Here is a 15,043-nt window from a genome sequence, read left to right on the forward strand (position 1 = left end):
GCACTGCAAGGTGGCATTATGGGTAATTCTTATCTTGCGTTTATAATGTGTTACAGAGTTGATGTTCTCCAGAAATGTATTTGGTGTGGGTTCACAGAGTGTGGCGCATATTAGTAAGAATGTTAAAGTTGTTGATATCACAACCGTCAGTGTAAAAGGTGTGGCTGTTGACCAAGTAAGTATGCATTGCAATCTCGAATAACAAAATCGCGAAACGCATGCGTCCTTCCGACACGTAGACAGCATGGTGTAAAAGTGGGCGAGACGACATGCTGAAGAGCAGTGGTCCCCAACCACCGGGCCACGGCTGCAGAATAATTTTTTATTAAAGTCTTTTTTATCACACTCAATTTTATACTGCACGCCATTGATAAGCGCAGGAGTGAGAAGAGGTTTTAAAATAATTAGCGCTCCGACGACCATTCAAGGAAATACGGAATATAAAATGTACTTAAAATTTTGAGTTAAATGATGTTCCTGCCGATGAAAAACAAGTAGACTTTACTTAATTTGTTTAAATAAATATAACTTAAAACTTGGATGTAATTAAGTAACTGTTACTTAATATATTCACAACTGTTATGTTAGTAGAATTTACTTGATACTGGCAAGTGAGTGTTACTTGATATTGCAGCATTAAATTTTACTTAAATCATTTGCGTGCAACTACTTACAATAATTTTTTCAAATAAATCTTATGAGTTAATTTTTTCAGAGTATAAGGCCGCAGAGAAACATAAAATAATTTATAAACGACTGCATTTTCTCCGACTTAACTTTCGTCTGTCCCACTAAAAACACCAATGAGCTTGTATATAGACGTACAATAAAACTCCTCACAGGAAGTTGCCATTTGTTATAACTTTGTGACATGATAAAATGCACATTAATGAACATATAAAATACATATGTGACAGATTGTAGCCAAAACTGATTTCCATCTGCATCTCATTGCAAAGAAACAAGCCCAGGGCTCCCACTAATTCAGCGTTACCGTGAGTTATATTTTTCATGCACGTATTTTTGCTGTATTTATCCGGCAAAAGTGGAAAGCCGGTCCCTGAAAAAGCTTACATTAAACTGGTCCGTGGCGCAAAAAAGGTTGGGGACAAGCTTAAAAGAGAATACCTAAAGTTAAGGGATTTTCTTAGCATTTTAGGTGTGATTGAACATGTTATTAAATAGGTAGATTAATAACAGATCATGATTATTGAAGCTTAGGCTGCTGCACCCGCGACCTGACCTCGGATAAGCAGAAGAAGATGGATGGAATTTTGTATTCGTTTCACAGCACAAGAGTTACTACTACAGGGGAAAAAATGAACAAAAAAGGTAAATTAATGTAATACTACAACATCCTATTTGTAGACAAGGAGAGACAAAGTCACCAAAATACATTTAACCGCTTTACTAACACGCGGTGGCACAATCTTGTGAACAGATTCAAAAAGAGGTACTGTCAGTCATCCTGACTGCTAATGCTGCTCTGATCACGCCCTCGCTGATGTCATACATCACTTGGCTTTTCAAAGGAAAAGTCTTTTAATGAAGCAATCAATCACCACAATTTATGAGACAAATCGGTTGAATTGTTGTGCCATGAATGGTTACTGTTTGCCCCAAAAGGATTTGGGCTGTCATTCATTTTCGAAATAAACTCTGAATGACGATGAATACACTCGTAAAAAACTGCAAGAGCAAGTCACTTACGGCACTCGGGCAACATGCACTTCTCGGTCTGCTCCAACTCTTCATTGCACTGCACAGGATCCGACTTAAGCATCCTCTGGCGGGTCCTTAGGCCGCGTCCACACGTGACGCTACATTCACTCCAGTCCGACCATGGCGACAACATGCACGGGATGGTATCTGTAAACACGCATACACCAGTGGAATCAAGAAATCTGCAAAGTCAGCATCACTGTGAAAACCGTAAATGGGTTTTTAACTCACGGCATTCTGGCATCATGCATTTGTCCACTTCAGCCACTTCCGTTTTGCACATTGATCCATCTATAGGAGGCATTTTAACCATGCGCTCACGTCTTGTCATGCCCATCCCACAAGAGACGCTGCAGGCATCCCACTCACCCCATTCAGTCACCACACAGCTGCTGGCTGCTGTGGGATGGGAAAAACAACAACAATTTGAACAATCTCAACAACACCGGGTGTCATTAAGTTTCTGCCTCTTCAATGCAATGACTAAGTCAGGCGGACACTTATGCAGAAAATGATTGGAAAAACTGACCATTACACAATCAAAGAAGAATGTTTTTGGACTTTCTACAGGAGTTTAATAAAAAGTAGTAGTAGTTTGTGGTACAGATGTACTAACCAGAATTTTTGGCCTACGAACTAGAGATGATTTTTTGGTCCCGGGTCCCATTCCGAGTTACAATCCGATACGCTAACATTGTTATTATAAATTATTGAACTAAATATGTTTTTAGCAAGTAACTGAAGTCAACAATATCATAAATGGTAAATGGGTTTATTTGCTTTTCAACCTTCAAGGTATTTAAAGTGCTTTGACACTATTTCCACATTCACCCATTCACACACACATTCACACACTGATGGCCGGAGCTGCCATGCAAGACCCTAACCACGACCCATCAGGAGCAAGGGTGAAGTGTCTTGCTCAAAGACAGAGCAGACGTAACAAGGTTGGTAGAAGTTGGGGATCGAACCAGGAACCCTCAGGTTGCTGGCACGGCCACTCTACCAACTGCACCATGCCGTCCTCAAGTGGTGGGACAAAACAAAAGTAAGTAGTGGAACAAAACAAAAGGAAGTAGTGGAGTGGAACAAAACAAAAGGAAGTAGTGTGACAAAACAAAAGGAAGTAGTGGAACAAAACAAAAGGAACTATTGTGACAAAACGAAAGAAAGTAGTCTAACAAAACAAAAGGAAGTAGTGGGATAAAAAAAAAGGAAGTAGTGGAACAAAACAAAGGAAAGTAGTGGAACGAAACAAACGGAAGCAGTGGAACAAAACAAAATGAAGTAGTGGGACAAAACAAGAGGAAGTACTGGAGTGGAACAAAACAAACGGAAGTAGTGTGACAAAACAAAAGGAAGTAGTGGAACAAAACAAAAGGAAGTAGTGGAACAAAACAAAAGAAAGTAGTGGGACAAAACAAGAGGAAGTAGTGGGACAAAACAAGAGGAAGTAGTGGGACAAAACAAGAGAAAGTAGTGGGACAAAATAAAAGGAAGTAGTGGGACAAAACAAGCAAGAGGAAGTAGTGGAACAAAACAAAATGAAGTAGTGGAACAAAACATAAGGAAGTAGGGGAACAAAAATAAATATTGTGTTTCTTATAAAGTTTATTCATTATAGGCATCCTGCAGTAGGTAATGCTGAATGTTTTTCTCATCCTACACTTAAAGTAGGAGTGAAGAATACACTACCGACCTAATAACTCTGAAAGTGAATTGAATTAAATTGAATAGCTTTATTTGATTAGGACAATGCATATTGATCAAGGTATGAGCAAAGCATTACAGTAAATAGGCCAGAATTAGCTACAATAGCTAAATTTCATCTGTTGTTTTAAGGCAGGCACCATAAAAACACACCAATGAATGTTACACCTGCACAACCGTCGATAGATCAGACGAGCTGCATAAAATAGCGTCTTTTAGCAGAATTTACACCACTGCCTGTTGCGTGTCACTGTTATGTGCAAGCCAAGATTATATGAAAATAATATTTTGTCTTCTTTTTTGTGTTTCCTCATTGTGTTGGGATGTCGCATGGCTGCAGTTGTGTGACCTCAAGTATGCAAAAATCCAGGAGAGCAGAAAGCAGGTAAGATGATTTTAATTTCATCAAAGTAAAAGATATAAACAGAAAGCAGTCTTGCATGGAGATGTTCCCAACATAGTTTTAACTTCGAGCACTGAGGAGTGCTCGAGTGAAACATAAATAGACCTGTTGATTGACCGCAGCTGAGGACCGCTGCCAATCAACGGCGAGTGTGACAAAAACAGTGCTCAGCGGAGTAAACAGGAAGTATGACAAAATAAGAGCACTGAACAGGAAACAAAGTACAAAACACGAAAAACTATCAGAAAGTAAGTGACAGATCGTTACAGGACCTCCCCCTCAAGGAACAGATACCAGATGTTCCCTGGAAAAGAAAAATGGAAAAAAAATGTCCACAAAGTAAGGGAGGATGGAAGGAGGATTTGGTGGAAGGTCGCCAAACCTCGTGTCCCCGCAGCCAGCGAGGGAAAGTCAGGTGGCGACGGCGCGTAGAGCGCCGCTGGAACTGGCGGGGCGGGCGGCCACGGAACAGCCACATCATTGGCCGAAAAAGAGACGAGTGCATCCCGCGAGGAGGACGCCCAGGGCACGGCCACATCCGCGGCTGACGTGGAGGCGGGCGCGCTGAAGCAGGCCCGGAGACAGCAGACAAAGCGGCGGGGGCTGCAGCCAAAACAGATACCTCTGCAGGAGGCGGCTGAGGAGCCGATGTTGGTGCCGGCGTGGAAGCGGCAGACGTCATCGGCGGCGTGGAAGCGGCAGACGTCATCGGCGGCGTGGAAGCGGCAGACGTCATCGGCGGCGTGGAAGCGGCAGACGTCATCGGCGGCGTGGAAGCGGCAGACGTCATCGGCGGCGTGAAAGCGGCAGACGTCATCGGCGGCGTGAAAGCGGCAGACGTCATCGGCGGCGTGAAAGCGGCAGACGTCATCGGCGGCGTGAAAGCGGCAGACGTCATCGGCGGCGTGAAAGCGGCAGACGTCATCGGCGGCGTGAAAGCGGCAGACGTCATCGGCGGCGTGAAAGCGGCAGACGTCATCGGCGGCGTGAAAGCGGCAGACGTCATCGGCGGCGTGAAAGCGGCAGACGTCATCGGCGGCGTGAAAGCGGCAGACGTCATCAACGGCGTGGAAGCAACAGACGTCATCGGCGGTGTTGAAGCGGCAGGCGTCATCGGAGGCGTGATTGTTGCAGATGTCATCGGCGGCGTGAAAGCGGCAGATGACGCCGGGCGAGGAGCAGCAAATGCTGGCCGAGGAATAGCGGATGCCGGCGGTGACGAAGCCCGGCGTGGTGCTGCTCTTGGCGGCGTTGGGGCTCGGCGTGGAGCCGGCGTTGGGGCTCGGCGTGGAGCCGGCGTTGGGGCTCGGCGTGGAGCCGGCGTTGGGGCTCGGCGTGGAGCCGGCGTTGGGGCTCGGCGTGGAGCCGGCGTTGGGGCTCGGCGTGGAGCCGGCGTTGGGGCTAGGCGAAAGCCCGCCAGGGACGTAGATGTCTCCGTGGAAGGAGACGCTGGCGGGGATGACAGCGGTGTGTGCCTGGCTGCACCGCAGTGTATAGTGGGCCCCCCTCCACTAGGTGGCTGCCAGACACCGTTCACACATGCGGGAAAACGTGCCTGCTCGTCGGAGTCCCCCGGTGCGAAAACCAGGGACGGGCGGGAGGGGACCAGGAGGAGGGACGAAGACACGTCCCGTGCCAAGTCCCAGCAGGAGGACAAAAGCGACCTCACTGTGGGCTCCACTGGAGCTCTCGGCGAACCAAAAAAGAGAGCGGGAGCTGGCAAAAAGAGCAGCCGGGGAGCAGCCGCTGGAAGCTGCGTAGGAGCAGGGAGAAGCAGCTCAGCAGACGACGGGAAGGATGGCGGCGGCGGACGTGCCGGTCGGAGAGCCGCAGTCGGCGACGGAGCCGCAGGAGCCGCGAGACGTGAAGGAGGAGGCGGGCGCGCCGGTCGGTGAGCCGTAGCCGGCAGCGTTGCCGAGAGGAAGGATGGCGGCGGAGGACGCGCCGGTCGGAGAGCCGTAGCCGGTAGCGTTGCCGCGGGAGCCGCGAGGCATGCAGGAAGTGGCGGACGCGCCGGTCGGAGAGCCGAAGCCGGTGGCGTTGCCGCGGGGAGAGGGTCCGCGTCTGTAGGCTGGGACCGCACAAACCTGGCCTTCAAGTCCTCCAGGAATTGTGCGGTCCAGAACGTCGGCTGAGGATTGCCGACAGGGATTCTCGCGAGGTCACAATTTTCTGGCTCGAAGTTACTGTTGGGATGTCGCATGGCTGCAGTTGTGTGACCTCAAGTATGCAAAAATCCAGGAGAGCAGAAAGCAGGTAAGATGATTTTAATTTCATCAAAGTAAAAGATATAAACAGAAAGCAGTCTTGCATGGAGATGTTCCCAACATAGTTTTAACTTCGAGCACTGAGGAGTGCTCGAGTGAAACATAAATAGACCTGTTGATTGACCGCAGCTGAGGACCGCTGCCAATCAACGGCGAGTGTGACAAAAACAGTGCTCAGCGGAGTAAACAGGAAGTATGACAAAATAAGAGCACTGAACAGGAAACAAAGTACAAAACACGAAAAACTATCAGAAAGTAAGTGACAGATCGTTACACATTGCCTGAAGCAAAGGGACGGATCTCCCCTCTCCCTGGTTGAGAGCGAGACTTAATGTTCAAATAAGGACATGCAGCTCGCCTTGATGTCATCTTTTCGCCACTGCAAAACCCAGTGAAAAGAGGCATCCGAAACTGTATGCAAGCTCACGTCTAAATGCCTTGAACTTAATGATATGATACTTTGACAGTGTTTAACATTAGCACCCAACTTTGTAACAACATGCATACGTCAGAAAATAAACATTTTATCATAGGTTTCTTTTAAATTTACAATTTGCTGGTTTTAAATCAGATGGCATACCACATTTGTGGCATTTTAATGCTACATACATTTATTTAAAAACTCAAGTGGCTAACGCGTAAAAAAGAAAAGAAAAAAAATGTAAATCTATTTAAATCAGCTGGGTTTTGCCCTAAAAAAAACTTTCCTGTATCCAAACTTATTCCCTGAAGTTGTAAACAAAAACAAAAACATACAAACAAAAAAACCCTTTAAGACTTTTTATTGTCTGGTTTGGTAATAATAAGTGCAGCTGGGATAGGCTCCAGCCTCCACGCGATGCAGAGAGGGGCGGCAGGTAGAAAATGAAGGGATGGAACAATGAGAAAAAGTTATCTTGTTTTGTCCTGCTTGGTGTGTGTGTGTGTGTGTGTGTGTGTGTGTGTTTGTTTGTGTGTAGCATGCTTTGCCATACCTGTTCCTCTAGTCCTGCAGTGATGATAATATTTGGGAAAAACCTGGTTATTTGCCGCCAGGAAGGCAAATATTAGTAATAAAAACTGCTCCACAATATAGGTGGACATTAGACGACACATTTGTTGCAGCGAGCTGGAAAGTTCTAGCCGGTGTTCTGGCAAGAACGCACACCCCTAGAACTTGAAAATGCGTATAATCAGAATCCTAAAATGTAATTGTGTCTTCCTGAGTGTTCATCCTTTTTGAAGTTATCTTCCACGTTAGTACAATCTTTAGTCATGTAAATATTGGGACACATTAACTCAGCAGCCAATCTCCAATCCAGCGCTGTAGTTTCTGTCCATTCTGTAACTCAACATTTGGCAAAGATGACCAAACTAACGTTCTAATGTTTTGGGATCATGGTTCGACATAGGTCAGTCAAGTTCTTCATTACTAGACTCTTCCAACTATAGTTCATGCGTTTTAATGTGTGACATATTCATGTTAGAATAAACACGAGACTTTCTCAAACTACATAGCATTGTCCAAATGTCTGGGACTCAGGCATAGCCAAGGGGTCTTGCCTATAATGAACACAAAAGACAATATACATGATAATAAGATATTTGACTCACAGCATTCTTCGTTGACGACACACTTCTCGATCTCTTCTGTGTTGAGCTGGCAGAGCGAGCCATCCTCAGGATACTGTTTGACATAACGCTCCCTGGACCTCATTCCCATCCCACAGGACACGCTGCAGGCAGACCAGCTTATCCACTCTGACATCATGCATGTCGATGGCTCTGCACATCAGAAAAGTAGTGTGAGGTCCTATTATTACTTTCATTTCACTCGATGGGTTTTTAGAAATCTAGTGAGTCTAAAGGTTTTACAATCTCTCAGTCTGAACTTGCCCTACAGACAAAAGTGTTGCTGCTCACTTGTGTGCCATTGGTGCATGTCATAGCGACTTAAAATGTATGTGACCTGTAAAGTATTGTTAAAATAACGAAATAGCTCAAAGGGGTTTTTTTTGTTTCAGCCGAGAAGTTGACAAAATTATAAAAATCGACATTTGCGTCCTTAGGAAATAAAATGCATAATTACACAATGCAATAAGAAAAGTACTATTTAGCAAAGAGTCCTGCACATTTATCTGATTGCATATTTCAAAGAGAAAAAGACAATTGTGCATTTGTCGATCCCAACTTCATAAAACTTAACTTTACCATGAAATATAATCATTTAAATTCTTTAGAAATGTTTTTTATGTAAATGTTTAAGTCCTGACTTAAACGTGTGCACATTGCTGAATAAACAAGTCCATGTCCGAAAACCAGCAAATTTAGCTGAAGTGCACCAATTTTGTCAAGAGGAGTGGTCAAAAATTCAACCAGAAGCTTGTGGATTGCTACCAAAAGCGCCTTATTGCAGTGAAACTTGCCAAGGGACATGTAACCAAATATTAACATTGCTGTATGTATACTTTTGATCCATGAGATTTGGTCACATTTTCAGTAGACTCATAATAAATTCATAAAAGAACCAAACTTGATGAATGTTTTTTGCGACCAACAAGTATGTGCTCCAATCATTCTATCACAAAACAATAAGAGTTGTAGAAATTATTGGAAACTCAAGACAGTCAAGATATTATGCTCGCTTTGAGACATCACAAAAAGTTACAGCCACACCACCCCAGCACTCCCAAACCACCCAGCCCCCCGACACTTACTCTTGGCATAGGCACTCATGCCACCCTGCCTTGAATCTGCCACAATTATCCCGGTACCCAAGAAAGCCCCCACAAACAACATCAATGACTATCGCCCAGTAGCACTCACACCTGTCATCATGAAGTGCTTCGAGAGGCAGGTCCTCCACCACATTCAAGCCTGCCTCCCCCCCACCCTAGACCCACATCAGTTTGCCAACCGGGCAAACAGATTCACGGATGACGCCATAACCATGGCTCTCTACTCTACACTGAGCAACCTGGAACACCGGGGGAGCTATGTCAGGATGCTTTTCATTGACTATAGCTCCGCCTTCAAAACCGTCATTCCAGGCATCCTGGTCACCAAATTGCTGAACTTAGGCCTCCCCACACCCACCTGTCTTTGGATTAAGGACTTCCTGACCAACCGACCTCAGACAGTAAAACCTGGCCCCCATCTCTCCTCCCCCCTCACACTCAGCATCGGCTCTCCACAGGGCTGTGTGCCGAGCCCCTTGCTGTATTCCCTCTACACCCATGACTGTAGTCCAGCCCACTCGGAGAACACCATAATCAAGTTCGCCGATGACACAACGGTGATGGGTCCCATTACAGGGGGGCATGAGTCTGCATACAGAGATAAGGTCCTGAAACTATCAGCGTGGTGTTCAGTGAATAATCTGGCACTGAACAACACAAAAACCAAGGAACTCATCTTTGACTTCAGGAAAAACCCAGCAGACCCCGCCCCCCTCTACATCAACGGCGAGGAAGTGGAGGGAGTCAGCTCCTTCAAGTTCCTCGGCACCCTCATATCTGCTGACCTGTCCTGGACCCAAAATACAACTGCGGTCATCCGGAAGGCCCAGCGGAGACTCCACTTCCTGAGGGTGCTGAGGAAGAACGAACTGGAGAGACATCTGATGGTTACCTTCTATCACTCGGCTGTCGAGAGCCTGCTGACGTACTGCATAACAGTGTGGTACGCCAGCTGCACGGAAGCAGACAAACAGGCGAATCAGAGGGTCATAAAGTCCGCACAAAAAATCATCGGCTGTCCCCTGCCCTCCCTGAAGGATTTACACAACTCCCGTTGCCTCAAGAAAGCAAAAAACATCACCAAAGACAGGACACACCCTGGATTCCACCTGTTCGACCAGCTACTATCAGGCAGGCGCTACAGGTGCATCAGAGACAGAACAAACGGGCTCAGAGACAGCTTCTTTCCCAAAGCTGTCACCATGTTGAACTCTAACTTGTAATAATAATAATTCACCCCTATACAATATCCTGCACTAATACCCTACTGTGCAATACTACCCTTCGAGTGCAATACGTCCGACATTGATTGTTATTTATTACTTCGGTACTCTTGTCTTGTTCTGTATATTGTACAGTATTTTGTATTTCTATAGTGTTTTCTTTTTTTCTTTTTTTTTGTCCTGTCCAGCTTCTCAGGCAAATCATATAGTTGATGTAGATGCCCATATCGGCTGTTCAGATTTACTTTACAAAAGAGAAGTGTAGGATACTTCTCTTGTTGTCTTATTTGAATGTGACTTTATTAAATGTATTTATATTATCATTTGGTGCAGCCGGGCCGGAGCAGGAGGGGATAGAAAGAGAAACAAAGGAAGACAGAGGGGAAAATTGTGGGGGTAAGAGAGGGACAGAGAGACAAAAACATAAACAACAGAAAATACAACAATGACAAGAACAACAATAGAACAACACCAGCACATACATAATATGTACAAATATGATCGTAAAAATGATAGCAAATAAGCAGTTAGTGAAATAAATAATATAGTAATGACAATGAGCATTTTTACACTAAAACTGGAGCAATACAAATACCAATAGAAAAAGCGCTATTGATTATGAACAAAACCAATAGTTTACCTCTATTATCAACAATTTAGTGTTTTCTATATTGTAAAGGATTGCTTATTATTTTTATTGGATAGTAGTCTGTTTATTTCAATTGTTAGTTTTTTTCCTTTATTATCTCTTGTGTTATTTATTTTACCTCATATTTGTTCCCACTACCGCACCTTAAGTTGGAGTCTTTAATCTCGTTATATGCAAATATAATGACAATAAAGTCCATTCTATTCTATTCTTTACAAGTGTATGTAAAGTTTTGATCGAGACTGTATATATATATATATATATATATATATATATATATATATATATATATATATATATATATATATATATATATATATATATATATATATTAGGTAATCATTGGGGTTAACGATTCAACTCAGAATCGATTCAAAGTCAATACTTTTTTAATAACATTGGATGACAGTTTTAGGATTAACTACATTTCTCTATTAAAATCGGTAACTGTTCTGATAAATTCTTATATCATTTAAAGGAAAACTGACTTTGTTTAATAAAGTTCTACACAAACATCAAGTTAAGTAAAATACAAATTAGGCAAAAAGAGAAGTATCCCAAACTTCTGTTTTCTCAAGTAAATCTGTACAGCAAATATGGGCATTTACATCAACAATATGATTTGCTTTAGTGTCTACACAGCACAAATACAAATAAATAGAAATGTTTTTTTTTAATAAAAATATATATATTTTTTAAATCAATTAAAAATCGTGATTAATAGTGATTATCAGGATTAATTCGAATATATATATATATATATATATATATATATATATATATATATATATATATATATATATATATATATATATATATATATATACATATATATATATATATATATATACATATATATATATATATATATATATATATATATATATATATATATATATATATATATATATATATATATCGTACCTGGGTTTTCACTTACTCTTGTTATCCTGGTACATTACCCCCTCAAATTTGGTCCACAAGAAGTTTCATCATTCAGGTCAGGTCCTCTGCAGGTCACAGCGAGGCCAAACGTAAATTTGCTAATTATAATTTCGATGAGATTTCAAAAATGACCATATGTGGTAGAAATTTTAGCACAGTCCTGCGACTAAATTATTTTTTTAGGGTTGTTTTTTTTTTTAAATATGTTTTTTGTTGAATCATTGTGATGTGCTTTTTGTAAACATGCTATTTGCACATATGCTTTGTTGTTTTAATGTATGCATTTGCTAACTATTTCAAGGACTCCTGTTACTTTTAATCATCTTACTCAAATGAGTAAGTTTTGCCATAGGAACCTTGTGCAACAAAAATGGTGCCAGAAATTATTTTTTCGCGTAAATTACAGTATTTTTCGAACTGTAAGCTGAATTAAAATCGTTGAATATTGTCAAAAATCAACAGTGCGCCTTATAAAGTAAATCGAAGTACCACTGATAGTCACACACACACTAGGTGTGATGAAATTACCCTCTGCATTTGAGCTATCCCCTTGTTCCACCCTCTGGGAGGTGAGGAGAGCAGTGAGTAGCAGCGGTGGCTGCGCTCGGGAATCATTTTGGTGATTTAACGCCCAATTCCAACCCTTGATGCTGAGTGCCAAGCAGGGTGGTAATAGGTCCCATTTTTACAATCTTTGGTATGACCCGGCCAGGGTTTGAACTCACAACCTACCGATCTCAGGGCGGAAACACTAATCACACGGCCGCTGAGCAGGTACGCCCCATTTATGTATAGATTCAGCTTTTTTTTATTCTGGTTTTGGTACATTGTGTAATGATAAGTGACCAGTAGAAGGCAGTCACACATAAGATATACTCCCGAGGCTCCACGACAGGTGCTGCTGAGCAATTAAAATCTGTAGTCAAGATTTCCCTGCGAGCCCTTGTTGCCCATTTCCTTGGAAACCCACAAAGCTCCATCATAGCATGTTACAGCCTGACTTATGTTGCTGATGAATCATTTGTAGACCAATTATATGAAGACCTAAAAGTTACCACAGAGAACATTCCAGCCCACAACCTTGTGATTGTCGCCGGAGACTTCAACGCGCAAATAGGCCCTGAAGATGCACCGTTCACCTTCAACACCAAAGGGACAAACCGCATCAGAGAAAAGCTGGTTGACTATGCCACGAGGAGTTTCAGCTCACGGTTAAGAACACCAAATTTATGAAGTCAATCAACAAACTGTGGACATTCCAACTCCCTATGGCAGTGGTCACCTACCTTTTGGAGCCCAAAAACCCTAGTCTCAGCCTCAAATCAAGGCTAGATCTACCCCTGAGTTAACTATTTTTATGTTGATATACTATATATATATATATACATATATATATATATATATATATATATATATATATATATATATATATATATATATATATATATATATATATATATATATATATATATATATGTATATATGTATATATATATATATGTATATATGTATATATATATATATGTGTGTAGACAGGCTTGGGATCTTTCTGTGTGGAGTTTGCATGTCCTCCCCGTGAATGCGTGGGTTCCCTCCGGGTACTCCGGCTTCTTCCCACTTCCAAAGACATGCACCTGGGGATAGGTTGATTGGCAACCCTAAAATTGGCCCTAGTGTGTGAATGTGAGTGTGAATGTTGTCTGTCTATCTGTGTTGGCCCTGCGATGAGGTGGCGACTTGTCCAGGGTGTACCCCGCCTTCCGCCCGATTGTAGCTGAGATAGGCGCCAGCGCCCCCCGCGACCCCGAAAGGGAATAAGCGGTAGAAAATGGATGGATGTGTGTAGACGACGTCCCACGGGGGAGAGTTTTCCTTGCCCCTATGTGGGCTCTACCGAGGATGTCGTTGTGGTTTGTGCAGCCCTTTGAGGCACTGGTGATTTAGGGCTATATAAATAAACATTGATTGATTGATTGATGTTTTTTGTTTGTTTATTTATTTTTTAAAGACAAAGCTTTGTGGATTTATTATTGGCAGATGTCAACATTTTGTTTTTTTTCTCATTGTGTTTCTGGCTGTGTTCCCATTTTTTGCAGGACTAAAGACAAACAAGTCACGGGCTACAGACGGGCACCCCAGCTGTAGAAGCTAACTGTTTATGGCCACTATAGTCCTGGTACTGTAGTATATTTTTTCATCCTACGGTCACATATGGGACACAAGTCACCTTACGTCAGCACCGTAGTTGTATAATCAGCTGTTCACCTAGTGGGTTTTTACTTTTTGAAAAGAGAAGATAACGTGGAAGTCCTTCTTTAGCTGCCGCCTTGTTCTATCATATATTACTGCCTTTCCACACGTCAATGTTTACTTTTGTGTATCAATCAGCAGAAAATCTGTACTTTGGAGCAATGTTCACAGATTGGTTTTATTGGCTCATCTGCTTGTCGAGCGATGAGGATGAGGATGATGGTGGGCTCTGTGACAGACGGACGGGCCTCAGCTCGACGGCAGCGCATCCCGTTGGGCCACTTTCCTTTTTCAAAACCTTACAGTTTGGGGAAGACGTGGCAGAACTTCCAGCAAAGCAGTGCATTGTTGGCGATAACATCCCGAGTCTCATCTTGATGGAGCCCCTTGTTCACGACTTACTGCTCAAGTTCTGAAATCAGACCTTTTCTGTTTTTTCCCCACCATCTGCCTGGGCAAAGTTTGGTATTAAACCTGTTTACACCGCAGGAACTTTTATAGGAACTTTCCAATTTAATTGTAAATAAAGTTGCCCCTGTGTTTCCACCATAAACTACCCAGGTAGATTGAGTTCTTCAAGAACATTTTGGAGTTCCTGCCTGCGAGGTGTGTCTTCCGGGGTGGGCTGTGCTGTCGAAACACTGATTGGTTGAACAAAGTTGGGGTCGTTCCTAAAATTTATCTTATAAGCACATGACCAGTTTTGGAATATATGCAAAACTTGTTTATTTCTTATTTATTGTGTATTTATATTACAACAAACATGACAACAGAGAGAGAAAGAAGAACAAAACGATTTTTCGACATGCAGGAACTTTTCTGGGGCATCTTATCAGCGAAACTATCTTGGATTGTTTTTACTAAGCCATTGTCTTTGAACTATATGGAGTTTAATGTTGTTCATTATTTTTGGACAATCTTCATTTCGATAGGCGAAGCTACGACAAGTGGACAGACTGTTTTAAACGTATTTACAGAATAGTATAAACCTGGACTCGCAGCAAAGACCTGAGCTGCTAACAACTCTGAGACTTCCTTGGACAAATGTGAAATAAAGGAGACAATACATGAGTGGAACGAAGGCAAATAACATCAAATATTAACTATTTACTTTATTACATGTTGCAGAGTAGTAAGGGACACACTATTTGTGCAGT

The 15,043-nt window shown here is 42.7% G+C and overlaps 1 protein-coding gene across 2 annotated transcripts in view; it reads right to left on the bottom strand.

The window, feature by feature from the left end:
• spon1b (spondin 1b) overlaps positions 1–15,043 on the bottom strand; it is a 189,815-nt gene that overhangs the window by 12,102 nt on the left and 162,670 nt on the right. The window contains exons 12-14 of one of the 2 annotated variants that reach the window (XM_061917388.1): positions 7,696–7,866; positions 1,954–2,121; positions 1,711–1,869 (exon numbers count right to left, since the gene is read on the bottom strand). In XM_061917388.1, the coding sequence (XP_061773372.1) occupies positions 1,711–1,869; positions 1,954–2,121; positions 7,696–7,866 (498 nt within the window). The remainder of the gene's footprint in view (positions 1–1,710; positions 1,870–1,953; positions 2,122–7,695; positions 7,867–15,043) is intronic. The other variant, XM_061917389.1, reaches the window with a different exon arrangement.

This window comes from Nerophis ophidion, linkage group LG12 (genome assembly GCF_033978795.1).
Source record: "Nerophis ophidion isolate RoL-2023_Sa linkage group LG12, RoL_Noph_v1.0, whole genome shotgun sequence".
Lineage (NCBI taxonomy): Eukaryota > Metazoa > Chordata > Actinopteri > Syngnathiformes > Syngnathidae > Nerophis > Nerophis ophidion.